Source organism: Pseudoliparis swirei, chromosome 7 (assembly GCF_029220125.1).
Source record: "Pseudoliparis swirei isolate HS2019 ecotype Mariana Trench chromosome 7, NWPU_hadal_v1, whole genome shotgun sequence".
Classification (NCBI taxonomy): Eukaryota; Metazoa; Chordata; class Actinopteri; order Perciformes; family Liparidae; genus Pseudoliparis; species Pseudoliparis swirei.
The window spans coordinates 12,744,606-12,758,885 of NC_079394.1; the positions used below are offsets into that span (position 1 = coordinate 12,744,606).

General features: G+C 42.6%; 1 protein-coding gene and 2 long non-coding RNA genes across 5 annotated transcripts in view; 2 read left to right on the forward strand and 1 right to left on the reverse strand.

The window, feature by feature from the left end:
* col27a1b (collagen, type XXVII, alpha 1b) overlaps nt 1-14,280 on the forward strand; it is an 80,892-nt gene that overhangs the window by 28,621 nt on the left and 37,991 nt on the right. For all 3 annotated transcript variants that reach the window (XR_008832378.1, XM_056419624.1, XM_056419625.1), the window contains exons 8-12: nt 132-176; nt 9,080-9,133; nt 11,708-11,752; nt 12,679-12,732; nt 14,038-14,082. Coding sequence is in view for 2 of the 3 variants with exons in the window: in XM_056419624.1 (XP_056275599.1) it covers nt 132-176; nt 9,080-9,133; nt 11,708-11,752; nt 12,679-12,732; nt 14,038-14,082 (243 nt within the window). In the remaining variant the exon portion in view is untranslated. The remainder of the gene's footprint in view (nt 1-131; nt 177-9,079; nt 9,134-11,707; nt 11,753-12,678; nt 12,733-14,037; nt 14,083-14,280) is intronic.
* On the forward strand, nt 2,064-4,016 carry LOC130197115 (uncharacterized). The gene is made up of 2 exons (XR_008832380.1): nt 2,064-2,351; nt 2,909-4,016. It is a non-coding gene; the product is annotated as an uncharacterized LOC130197115 (long non-coding RNA).
* LOC130197117 (uncharacterized) lies at nt 3,293-4,174 on the reverse strand. Its single transcript, XR_008832382.1, has 2 exons — nt 4,009-4,174; nt 3,293-3,500 (listed from the first exon to the last, which is right to left on the reverse strand). It is a non-coding gene; the product is annotated as an uncharacterized LOC130197117 (long non-coding RNA).

Below are 14,280 nucleotides of genomic sequence, written 5' to 3' on the forward strand. Positions count from 1 at the left end.
GTAATAAAGTGCCAATGGCTATCAACAACAACAATGAACATTTAGACAACATATCATTTATTATCTAAGAACTATTAAAAAAACTATTTTCGGATGTACAAAGACTCTCACTCCTTGTTTCTTGTCAACAGGGACAAACCGGTCATCCTGGTCCTTCTGCTGTCCCGGGGGAACCTGTGAGTATACTGGTTCAGTTCTCTTGGTTCCTCAGACACAATCCCTCCAACCGGCTCTTTAAAGCGTCGCCATGTCGACTAAACCTCACTGCACACAGAAAATAATGGTCCTTAAATGGTTCTTTAAAAGGCTTTGTGGTTCTATGAAGAACCATCATACTGAAGAACCATTTTTCCATTTGAGGCACTTTTATAGGTACTTTGAAGAACTCTTCAAGCACATAGTTCTTTAAAGAACCCTGGTTTGAAAGGTAATTTGTGGAACCAGACATAGTGCCTTAAAGAACAATGTTTTAAGGTTCTTTGAGGCACCTTTATAGGTTATTTGAAGAACTCTTTAAGGAAATGGTTATTTATGGAACCCTGGTTTGAAAGGTTCTTTGAGACACCTTTATATGTTCTTTAAAGAACCATGTCCTTAAAGAGTTATTCAAAGAACCCTGGTTTGAAAGGTCCTTTGTGGAACCAAAATGGTTCTTCTATGGCTTTACCCTGGAGAACCATTTTTGAAGGTTCTTTGAGACACCTTTATAGGTTCTTTTGAGAACTATTTAAGGACATGGTTCTTCAAAGAACCCTGGTTTGAAAGGTCCTTTGTGGAACCAGAAATGGTGCCTTAAATACAGTGGCGTGGCGTGGACCTGGGGCCTGGGCCTTCAGTGAGGTCCTACACAGTCCCATCCGAATTAATCCACCTCTTATTACTATCATTATGATGCCATGGCTCTAGACACTATACAGTTAGACAGAGACGCAGGATAACCAGGCGTTGCGTCACCTTGAAATTGACATTTTTGTTCAGAGAATTGCAGGGGAAGAGTACAATACAGTAAACATAGTCGAGTGCAACAGAGTTATATTAATATTCTTCTTCTATCCATTTCTGGTCTACAAACTTTGAGCTTTAAGTCCAACTTTTTTTTACAGTGTGTTCACTAAACAGCGCATTGTCACCCAAAGCAGTTTCACCGTGATGATGAAGATGAAAGTTCCTGTTTACCCAAACACATGACACAATTAATGAGTCTTTTCAATATTTCCCTATTTTTCTTCACCTTTTCATTGTGCAGCTCCGTTGCCGCTTGTTCGTTGATCTGTAGATCCGCTCCGTGTCCCCAAAAGTTTTCAAAGCACCGATGCTTGTAAGTGCCGAGCCGGACTTTGGTGTCTCGTTGCTGCCTTGGTTAGACAACTCAAGTTTGCAAAGCCAGTGTGGCTCCAAACACCAAATCGATCACTTGCAAATAACAGGCATTCCCAGCAGTCCGGTGTGCAGAGCTTCTCGGAGCCTGTGAGCCATCGGTAGCGCTCGGAGTTGGAACTTTGAAAGTGGCGAACGAACCTCTTCCCTGCCTGTGACGGGCTTTGTAGCGTCGGCGTCGGTCTTAAAGTTTGTCTTGAGAATGCCGTTATAATTATATCCTCGACCAAATCGATATCTTCTCCTCCTTCCGCCATTGTGGGTTGAAAAAACAGCTTAGTAGTACGCGAATTAATTCGTTTATCAAATTCAGTTTCCTAGTTCTGAGGTTCTGCATATACCTGCCCATAGGCCCCGCCTCTCAATATTGGTAATCCAATCAAAAGACGTGCACGCACTACGCCTGCTAGCTGCTCCTGTGCCGGTTCCGGGGTAGAAGGCCTACAGGAGCCAACTCTAAAGCTGATTGGTTGACACTATATTTTCATTTCCATTCACTTTAAGCTACCAGCGCCCGCAATGTTGATTCTGAAGGCCTAAGGGCAGATTTTAGCCCCCTGGCAACACACGATGGCTCAATATGATTGGATAAAAGATCTAACATAAAGACCAGCCCTCCAAATCTCAACCTGGGGCTGGAAGCAGTGAAACCAAGAGGAAAGCTATGAAATGAAGAGTATAACTCTTAGGCTGTGTCTACTACCGCGCACTTGAGCACTTCGAGCACTGACTTTCAGTGTTCGAAGTGCGCCACTGAAAAATCCAGCAGAATTTAGTGCACTGAAAGTACCCGGATGGTGCACTGCAAACGGGCAAAAAATGTAGTGTAAAACGATGGACACTACTCGCACTAAGCGGCCGCCATCTTGGCTACGTACCGGAAGAGGAGGAGCCCTTTCGCCAGCTTTTCATTTTATTTCTAAAACAATGGCGGACAGCACAAGCGGTAGACCACGAAGCTACAGACCGTAAATGTAAGTATCAGCGGTTATTACACATTGTACTGGTATTACAATGTACTACTAACATGCCATTCTCAGATTAGTTAGCATACCTAGGTAGCATTAGATGCCATTGGATCTGCATGGCAGTTATGATAAACTAGCTGGGTAATCCACCACCCGGCCAGTCCGACGAAGGTGCACTTTTATCGGAAACTTTTCGCTTGACGAGCGGGGGCAGGTGGCGGGCTCCAGCGGCAAGTCCGACGACAGATAGCTATGTCAGTCATCGGACAGTGTTAAACAACGGCTGTTCTGTTAACCAATCGAAATAGCAATTTTAATAATGGATTAACAATGGATATGCTCAGTTTAATAACGGGTTAACATGACACCGCGAGCGTTTGCACACACGCCGCCCGATAATTAATACCGTTACGATAGCTATCTAAGCTTGTCCTTCTAGAAATAATTGTAGCTTTCAATCATCGTGTGTTGTTTTTTTAATGTCGTGTATGTATTAATTTAAATGTAATCGTGGTCTGGGACAGAGCACTGAATGGCTATCCTATTTCTGTTTCCTGCCCCAGAGACGTTTCCTGGAGGTGCTGCTGGTCCTCTGCTGCCCTCCCGACATCTGGCTCCAATGACCTCTGGCACCTCACATCCACCTCCAGGGCCTTTAAGAAGATGGACCGCCATTGCGTCTTCAGGATCCCGAAGGACCTCTCCACAACACACCTCGCCTTTGACAGGCAGCAGTTGTAGCTTGGAGGTGGTTGTGGACAGGCTGCCTGAAGGGGGTCATGAGGCAGATGGGTTGGGACAGGCAGGGGGAGCCACCATCCCCAAGGATACAGTATCCTGGTGGAGGGTATGACTGCTCATAGAAGATGGGGCTGTTATTCAGGACCCTGGCATCATGCACTGAGTCTGGGGCCTGTCGAAGGCCCTGGCCACCACCCGATAGGAGGTGGCGCTGGCAAGCCAAAAAATAAAAACTAGACAGGAGATCTCGGGGCCCCAACCGTGGTCAGTCAGTGCCCAGCACAGCCATGAGGGCGTTGAATGACTCTCGGTGAGCCTGAAGTCCACCCTCATGTCACTGTGGCCATCACAACACAACGCCAGCAGTGGCATTGCAACATTGATACGGCAGCGCCGCCTGGGACTGGGTGGCTGCTGTAGAGTGTGTGGGGAGGGGAGGGGAAGGGAAGATTATATTAATATGCGTCATTTTATCAATAAAATGTTGTCATTGAGGTTTTGTAGTCTTTTATTGCGTTTTCTGATTTATATTAGAATTGATGCATGTTTGTAACAATAATTAATATGCCTGTGTGTTCAATTGCTAATTGATTCCTGTATCAGGGTGAACTTCACTACAACAGAGATGTGTATAAAAGTACAGTCAGTCAAAGTAGGCCTATTACTGTGTGAATTCAAGCAGATGATGCCTATCATTTCAGTGGATAATTCTTTAAACTAATTGTAATCTAGGGACAAACATGTACAGATTTGTCATGTTTTATTTCCATATGGTGTGTATGTGGATTGCAAAGAAGAAGGCTACTTCTGACAAAGATAATTGAGAATTTAGCATACCTAGCGAGGAGAATTTAATTGCAACTACTACATGAAGCTATGCTGTGAAGGTAAGGCAAAATCACACAATTAAATTTACATATACCATCTCGACTTCAGCCAGAAGGCGGAGGCTCCTGCCGCGATTGTGGAGGTATCGCAGTTTCCACATGGGGTGGAGAAAGGTAAACAAGGGGCAACAAGAGGGCAAGAAGTGCATTCATTTGGTCACTTTAAGGGTTAGGGTATCGCAAGCAGATTTGCATACGTCACTCCCGGCTTAATTTAGCGGGTGCCGTGAACAGATTTGCGTCCGTCACTTCCGCCAAGTGGTGAACGGTTAAGTGTTCCATTTGAGACAGCACTTCATCAGCGACGCAGTGCACTGCAATGCAGTGCACTGAATTGCAGTGTACTGCATTGCAGTGTACTTCGTTAAGTGCGCGGTAGTAGACACAGCCTCACTCTGGGGAATAATTGAATACATATTTGTGGGAACATTTATTTCAAAAGAAAATTATATTCTGATGATTTTTAGGCCAGCAGAGAAGGCCTTGCTGGCCCTGACGGCCCACCACTGCTTCAATACCAATTGTTTGAATGTTCCTTGAGACACCTTTATAGGTTCTTTGAATAACACTTTAAGCACATGGTTCTTTAAAGAACCCTGGTTTGAATGGTTCTTTTGAGGAACCAGACATAGTGCCTTAAAGAACCATTTTTTGAAGGTTCTTTGAGGCACCTTTATAGGCTATTCAAGGAACTTTTTAAGGAAATGGTTCTTCAAGAGAACCCTTTTTGAAAGGTCCTTTGTGGAACCAGACATTATGCCTTAAAGAACCATTTTTTTAAGGTTCTTTGAGAAACCTTTATAGGTTCTTTGAGGACATGGTTATTTAAAGAACCCTGGTTTGAAAGGTCCTTTGTAGAACCAGAAATGGTTCTTCTATGGCATCTCTCTGAAGAACCCTTTTCGGTGCCAGATGGCTCCTCCATGTTTCCGTGTTGATGCTGTTTGTCCGTCTGCCCTGCGTCAGCTGCATGGTCGATGTCTGTTTACTCATCCGACAGACGAGCCCGGAGTCTTCAGAGACACCGCCATGTTCTTCGATTTATAGTTACAATGTCGGGAGGACGGATTAACACAGACACATCAGGCTGGGGGGGATTACGGCGAGAGAGGAGAGACGTTAGCTGTTGGGGAATCTTGGCGGGGAAAAAAGGGCCGGAGAGATTTTCTGGCAGAGGTACAAGTGGGCTCAATAGTTTGGACACCTCGAGGTCATTCCTCCTCCGCCTACTCCTCCTCCTCCTCCTCCTCCTCTCTCCTCTCCGAGTCTCCAGATCCTGTGTGCTATCTTTGAGAAGTATGTGCCGTGTCACAAGAAAAGAAAAGAAAAAACTTCCACCCGTCTCCTCCGGTGCTCTCTGGAGACGACGCACTCGTTTCCGTGGGAACTCAAACATTACCGGATTAATTAACATGCAGAACCGGCGCTGACGACCTGCGATGTATTCTTGGGGGTTCTGTGTTTTTGTTCGTGAATTTCATTGTGATAAGTTTCGTGCTTTAGTGAAGATAAGTGGCGACACCTTGTGACAGGAGGACATTACTCCTTGGTGACAGAAGACGACCCCAATTGATTCATTCATTTGCTAGAACATGAACTTTAGTTGGGGTTTTTTTGGAGAAAAAATAAAGCACATTTTCTCACCAAAACTCAAGATTCATAAATCATTTGAAAAAAAAACTAAAGTGTGAAAGTTATAAAAGGCCTTCACACACTCCCAGACTTTAACTTGATGGATGCAAACATGACTCCACACATGCCGGTGTCTAAATCTGGGTTTACGTGTCTATAGGTGTTTATAGGGAGAAGTAAGGAGGGAGCGACATTGGAAACAGTCCATGGGAACATCCCTTGTATATATATATACATATATGTATATATATATATGTGTATATACTAGGGCTGTCAGCGTTAACGCGTTAATCTATGCGATTAATTTGGCCACGTTAACGCACAAAAATATTTTAACGCAATTAACGCAACTTTGTTTACTTCCGGTGTTCGTTGAAGTTTTTACACTCAAACCGAGTGTCAAACCGCGGCAGTACGGTTTAACACTGTTTCCTTTTTTAAAACAATTATTTCTCCGCGAAAATAAGGAGCAGAAATCAGTTTAAACTCGTGGATGAATCAGTCGGGTTTCCTCCTGCTCCTCCTTCCTCCCGTCTCCCCCTCCGATACACAGAGGGGCGACGTGTCGGGTGACGCGGCACGGAAAGAACTTGTCACACGAAACCTTCAACGTGATTGGTCAATCCGTTTGTCTGTCAACATTTTGGGGAAAAAACAACCAATGAACACTCAGTAAATCACAAAGGACCTCCCACCACACAGGTAAGGCTCATTAGCAGCCTGTCAGTCAGAGAACCAGAGAACACGGCAATAGCACAACTGAGCCTCATTGAATCGAGCTGAGATTGTTCTGGAATGTTTGATGTAGAACACGTGGGTATGTGTCATATGCAAACGCCTTTAAAAGGTGAATTAACATTTTTTTGTAAAATTGAGAACATGCCCCCAGCCTCCAGAGGGTTAACGTGACACATTTGAATGTCAGTCAGTTACCAAGGCCACTGGTTCTGCTGTTCAGTGTTAAAGATGACAGGACCAATGGGGTCTCAAATATATATATATATTTTTACTAATCTGATGTTTCACCGAAGAAACAATTTATCATCCACAATATTAAATACCTCGCTGGCACTTTATAGGTAGGAGCCTCTTTGGAAACACAGCTCTGTGTGAAGTTTGGTCATTAAAAATAATGAATTTTTAACTTTTAATGGCGATTAATCGCGATTAATGAATTTCAAAATGTGCGATTAATTAGTTAATTTTTTTAAATCGATTGACAGCCATAGTATATACATATACACATATATACATATATATATATACATATATATACATGTACAGTATATACACATATATATATATGTATATCCATATTTACATATACACATTACAAGATGAGCCTTAGTTTTATTTTCCATCCAAAATGCAGTGAGTTAGCATTGGGGCTGGTTCAAAACGTCGACACAAAAGCAGCACAAAGGGGATGAGATTCTGGTTTGGTTTCAAACAAAAGTTTCTTTAATCGAGCAGAACCACCGTCTGCCGACGGGAGGAAACAAACACGATCTGACCACATCACGCAGGAAGACACAGCCTAAATACACCGGGAACGAGACACAGGTGGAAACAATGAGGGCGGGGCTTGATATTCACACAGGAGGAAACAATCAGGGACAAGACAGACAATCACAGCGAAGGAAGTGCAGGGAAACAGGAAACGAGGACTTCAATATAAGACAGGAAAACTCCAGATCTCCAGAAATCTTTATTTAAATGATCCGCCTCACACGATGATGTCATTATCATTGCGTAAGGCGGATCATTTAAATAAAAACTCCCCCCTGAGCTTAATAAATTAATTCCAGCGTTCAAAAGCAAAAATAATAAAATTTTAGGTTGTTTAATAATGACGTCACAATTAAAATAATCCAAACATACAGACGCAAATAATTCATAAATAAGACAAACACATCTCCACTCTGCTGTGTTTTTATTAATATTAGTTGTAGTTTAACACCATTAAATCAACTAAAAACATGATACGATCATTTTGATAGATATTTAAAGTAGATTTTTTATTAGCTAACAACTGTAAACTCCGTCACAAGTCTCTCCAGCTGTGAGAAGCCGACTGACGGCTGTTGACAGACGATCCAGATGTGAGCAGCTGTTCGGCTGTCCTCGCAAACCGACTTCAGAGGGAAGAACGTCTCGTTTCTCTAAATTAAAACACATGTCCTCGTTTCCTCTCTCCTCGCATGGTTTCGCAAGACGCTGGTGAGGCAAGCAAGGGATGCAAATAGGACACTTGGGACGAATCCCCATGTTTCCTTTGAGCCGCCTTTTTTCTTCCCGGACCTTTTTTTTAACTTTACGCACGTTTCTGATTGTATGATTTGTATAGATATACACACAAACATATATATAGTTATACATATATATATATATAGTTTTTACACAAGAAAAACAATATTAATTGTATAATTTGTATATATATATATGTATATACAAATATATATATACAAATATATATATTATACCTAGACTATATGTCTATATATATACACATATATATACATATAAATATATACACATATATGTATAAATACATATATCTACATATATTTATACATATATATATTTATATATATACACACATTACAAGATGAGCCTTAGTTTTATTTTCCTTCCAAAATGCAGTTAGTTATCATTCACATCAACGTATTGATTTTTATCTTCACTCCAGGAGGTCAAGAACGACCAGTTGTGTTTGTATGATACAAAATACATTAAGACCCCATTTTTTATTTTAAATGATGTATTTTCGTCCGCAGCCTTCTAAAGAACCCGACATTATTCGTTTATTCTGTGGCCATTTGAAAAACATTTTCCTATAGAATCATAATTTTTTTACTACCCCATTAATGATCTGGTTTTTCGGGTCGCCGGCGTGTGATGACCGTAACGATAGCCTGTAAATCTTCACTAATCCTGTTTCACTCTCCCCATAACATGCAGCATTAAACACTCCTCTCGGAGGGATGCGTTTGGTTCGATCTCACCTCGGGGGAAGGGACGAATCGTGAGTTATTATAGTGTATTATTATAATAGAAGATAAACACATGAAGGCAGCGCTGTGCTCACAGCAGGTTAACAGCATGGGGCTCGACCCCGTTAAGAAATATAGCTCTTATTGTTGCATTAATTAAGTATTTTTCAGTGGTAATGACCAACGCTGACCAAAAAGGTCTTTATTAAAGAGCGGAGAGAGGAAAATTATTCCTTTTTTTTTTTACTTCACATATAAATTGTTTGTTTTGACTTTCCTACTTTCCATTTTTTCTGTTTATTTATTTTTGCAATCATGAAAACCATGTGTGCGCCGAAGAAAATGATGCTTTTCCTACACAATATCTCTTCCCTCCCTCTATTCTTCACTGCTTTTTCGCTTCCTTCCCCCCCCCCCCCCCCTCTTTTGGTCACCTCTCCATCCTCTGGAGCTGATTTCTCCTCCGTCTCACTCTCCACAGGGTAAACGGGGAGATGATGGAAGCCCCGGGGCCAAAGGCTATCCTGGCAGGCAGGTGCAGTAAATCTAGTGTTGCGGTGCTGGTTGAAGCAGGGCCACACACACACACACACACACACACACAGACACACACACACACTGGGGAGACTGGGATGTCGTCTCTATTGAAAATTTAGCTTTTTGGCCTTTAAATAAATCAAATTTCAGCCTGTACCATTTTGTCACTGTCATAATGATAAATAAATATGGAATTATCGGGTCGGGGTGGACACACACGCACACACACACACACCAAATCCTAGTTTTCTTTTTCCGCTGCTATAAAAATAATGTGATTTAAAGATATTGGATGCCGGCGAAGCTTCTCAGCCATCGGCGATGTCGGTCCACCTCAAAAGAATCTAATCTGGTAAATCCATATAAAAAGTTATTCTTTTGTTTCGTTGAATGAAAGGCAAAGGGCACAAAGATGTTGCGAAGCACCTGTCACATGTTCAGCGACAGAGGCCCCGCCCCCCCGGGGTCTAGCAGGAAAATCATAAATCCAAAGTCATCACTTGGGAATTAAAAAAGTGGGAATAATGCATTATTATTAATATTAATCTGCATCCTCTGTCCTTCCAATGGGGTTTTATGAGGTACTTCAATCAAACTTTTATTTCAGACTCACAGTCCAGATAGTAAAAAACATTGAATATAATAAAACACATATAAAATGAGAAGTAAAATACATAGAACTATGAATGCTTTATAAATAGACAGCTGTACCAACGTCTCCACAGCTGGAACTGGCGTGTAGTACTAAACTTTATGTTGATTGATTTCATATATAAATGTATACGTAAGATTTCTTAATACAGCTTGTAAAACCCACAGTCGGTGTATTGTTAGACTTCATAATGAATCACTTCAGGCCTGATCCTCCTCAAATTGAACATCAATAAACCTCCCATCACTTTATACTTCAGATACACTGTATACACTTTCATTTTTATTTTATGTTTTACATTTTCATTTAAATTTTTATTATTACAATTTTAAATGTAATATGCCCGGCTATTTTATTTGGATTTTTTATTGTATTGTATATTTGTAAACATGTTTGAATATAGCTCACACTTAAATGGATATTGATTTATTTCTCTTCCTTGGAGGTGAGTCGATCTTTTAGGTGCTTAAAATATATTTTGCCAGCAGTACATTAGTCAGGAGTGTGCTTCTCCAAGTTGGGGGGGGGGGGGGGGGGGGCCGACCCTCAACTCCTGGAGGCGTAACACACTCCAGATGGGTCCCCAAATTAAGGGGCCTTAAGCGAAAGAAGATAGAAAAAGGGTAAGGAACAACAAAAAGCAGAACATAAAAAATTTAAAATAATTAGGAAAACTACAGCAAATAACACATTTGCACATCCCCAGTCTGACATGAGTACATCTTGGTGAAATCAAGTCAGCATCAGTACCAGTGTTTTTAATCTGGCAGGGCAAAGTCCAGCCCGGAGGTGTCCACCATTGTCATGGAGGGTGTGGGTCATCTTTTCCAGAGGGAGAACTTCCAAAATCCCCTCGTACCAATCATTCGTAGAAGGGGTATCTTTAGAAATCCAGAGTTTAAGAATAGTCTAAGGGGGAGCACTGTGGGTTTCTCTGCATTACAAATATGTTTTCTCTTAGCTTTAAGCTAAATAAAAACCCCATAAGGACAAGTGAGCAAGACAACTGCTTGCTCACTTGTCCTCTCCAGGAATGTTTATGACAGCGTAGAGGTCGAACGTGTTCGCCTCTCTTCTGCCGACTGTGTCACAGACCTCTGACCTCCTGCAGACGCTCTGTGTGTGATGGATTAGGCTCGAGCACCCCCCACCATGAGCACCCCCTACCATGAGCACCCCCCACCATGAGCACCCCCCACCATGAGCACCCCCTACCATGAGCACCCCCTACCATGAGCACCCCCCACCATGAGCACCCCCTACCATCTGTGGGCTGTGGATCAGCCGTCGAGGTGTTTCGCTGCAAGAAATAATCTTTAAAGTTGTAGGGGCGGAGAGATGTTCTGCACCGGTGGATTTTGCTGACAGTGTCGCTGAGAAATGAATGGATGTAATTAGTGGATGTTGCTGAAAGGCAGAATGAGAAGGAGTAACACCAATGTATAGAACACAGTCCCTCTCAATCATTACTTATGACCCACTAGAAGGTGTATCAGTGTATGACTCAGCCTCCTGTCTGTATTTCCGAGTGTTGATGGGGTATTTATGGGTGTCGACCTCGATAAAAACATAGCGACCAGTCTCCGGATCGTCAGCATGCATCCACGAAGAAGCTATGAAAAGATAAACATGCAAATATACTGAGCGAGCAACTCTCGTTCCAAAATGTATTTCCCCAAAGCAGCCGACAAATCCGACTCTAATTCCGCCTTTTTAAGTATTTCCACCACAAATGACCACAAAGAGGCTCGTTAGAATTTAACTAGCTGAACCATCAAGTAGTACGAGTGTTAGACCTGGTCGGATAGCCGAAATAGTGAAGATGTGTTCCTTTTTGTGCGCTTTTGACAGCGCCACTTGTTTGTAAATTAAGGGGCTTGTTTGTAACCAACACTTGTTTTTGTCATGTACCACATTCAGGGTTCACCCGGGCCTGTGGGCAAAATGGGGCCAAAAGGAGACACGGTAAGTAGTAGAAATTACTACCGTGGCATGTATTTGTGTCATTAAGCTCTGTTAAAGGCACTAAAAGTAAATAGTGTGTACCTCAAACTGTGAGGTGTTCAAAGCTCCCTCGGAGTGACTCTGTTTACTCGCATTTCATCTTCTCGCCATGCGGCCTCGCTCGCCGTCCGTCCAGGGCCACGAGGGAGAGAGAGAGCAGTAAAGCGTGTGAACTTTCGCTCTCTTAAACGAACTGTGAAATGCCTGCTAAAGGAATTACCTTAACCAGTGGGTACATTAAAAAAAGGCCCAGCGTCATAAAACGCCACTCTTCTGGCCTTGTTAACTCCACGATGATAACGACAGATGGTTTTGTTCGTGTGTGTGAAGTACTGTAGGAGCAATTAACTCTGGCTCTCTTGAAGCCCCCCCTTCCCTGTGCTTGCCCTTCTCTCTAATGCTATCCAAATATCATAAAAGTGTGTATATTGCTCCGCTGCTGAGCATAACCCGTAACGCATTCTCCTCCTCGCCACGCGGTGTTGTGATTTGTGGCGCCGCCCCCTTTTTCTTCCCGCTGAGCAGGTTTGGCCCGGGAGTTTCTTCAGAGATCCCTGATGTGAGGGTATGTGCCCTTGGACTACATCGTGGAAGCCGGCACCATGCAGTCCATGGGCATATACACTTGCCTCAAGGCTTGGCTCTTCAAGACCACTCATCCGCAGCAACTACAACAACAAGAGGCCGTACCAGAGCGAAGCACCACAGCCTTTGTCAAAGTTTCTTCTTCTTCTTCTTTTTTGTTGTTGTTGGATACGTGTTTGTGTTGTTGTTCACGGTGTCCCCCATCTCGGCTCAAGTCTCATTGTCCACTTTCTTTTTTTCCTTTTTTCGCCCCTCTTGGGCTTCTCTGGGCCTTCGTTCTCATCTTTTATTCACCTCTCCAGGGTCACATAGGCAATCTCGGGCGTTTCGGCCTTCCTGGTCCTGATGGCGAGAGAGTGAGTACCCGTGGCACCCTTACACTGTATTGGATGAAGACAACCTACATCTCAACCTCTCTGCTCTCTAAAATGTAGAGTGGGATTTAAATGCAGGACTCAAACTCCCATGAACCTCCAGGGCAGTTCTTAGCCACACGAGTCAAATGGCGCTATTAGCTAATACCCATGTTAGCCTTTAGTGCGCTAGTCAGTCTGGTTCTTTGATTCAGCTTCAAGGAAACCATGATCCAACCATGATACATTTAGCCCCAATGTTATCAAGTCAAAATGTCCCTACGGTGACTGAACAGGTTTCATATTGAATGTTAGCACGTTAGCATGCTAATGTAGCATTCGGGTCGAAGCACAGCGTATTGAGGCTGAAAAAGAGTGAAGCAAGAGTAACTTGAACCTGACGAGCTGAGTCTGAATGTTCCTAAATGGTGGCACCCTGCAGAAGATAAACTTATATGATGAAGTTGATAATGAAAACTCACCTCAAGATCCATTCAGGAGCCGGTCTGATCTTTGGATCAAATCAAGTTTGCCTAATTATCATGTAATTGCACATTTACATCTGAGTATGGCTGGGCGGCTCAAAACATCTATCCTGATATAGATAATTAACTTACACAGCACTATTAATCAATAATAAATAGGGTTTATGAAATTACCACATGGGAAAACCTATTTGTATTTACTCCTGTGTGAAATTAAATTGTCGACGCATAAAAAACTAACTCAATATTGTCTCATTTTATTCAGAACTTCCAGTGATGATATTTGCAAAGCAACCCGATTAGAGCAGCGGTATGATTTAACTGCTCTGGGTTTTCTCTCCAACTTCTTATCAATTCACATTGAGTCGTCGTAACCGCGCGACACGATATCTCGATATATGATTTCATTACCATATGATTCCATTGTAAGGCCGTAAATCGTCATGTTGAATTAACGCCCAGCCCTGCTTTTGATCCATTTTATCTTAAAAGTGGATTATTAAACGTTATTAATGGATGAATGAACATTTTAATTAATTCAAAGATTGTGATGTGATGTCAATGACAGCTACAGAACAGCTCCTGCTGTTGCCACGCTCAAGAATAAACAGTTATTTTCCTCACTAGTTGTACGGATCTCAGACTTCATGTTTCCTTTCGTTGAGCAACAAAGCCTCAAAGGGCTGAAGCTAAAGGCTTCTTGTCTTATCTAATGATTTCAATGTTTCTGCTCACTTGCATCTCTCCTTGTAGCTTCTTATCCATTGTCTCTCTCTCTCTCTCTCTCTCTGTCTCAACTGTGTTTTCTCTCCTGTTTTTTCAGGGAATTCCCGGCGTTCATGGGAAGAAGGGCAAGATGGGTAGGCCGGTAAAGTTTTCTCTCAACATACTTCTCACAGAACATTTGTGATGCGGCCTCATGAACCTCGTGAGGGTTGTTGGTCTGTGGTCTCTCACTGTCGTGCAGAGACACTTTAAAAGTCTATTACTCGGAAGAAAAGCTTGTGGCAACTCACACACTTTGCACATTGATGCTCGGGATGTACGGGCACTGCGAAGTGCGTAA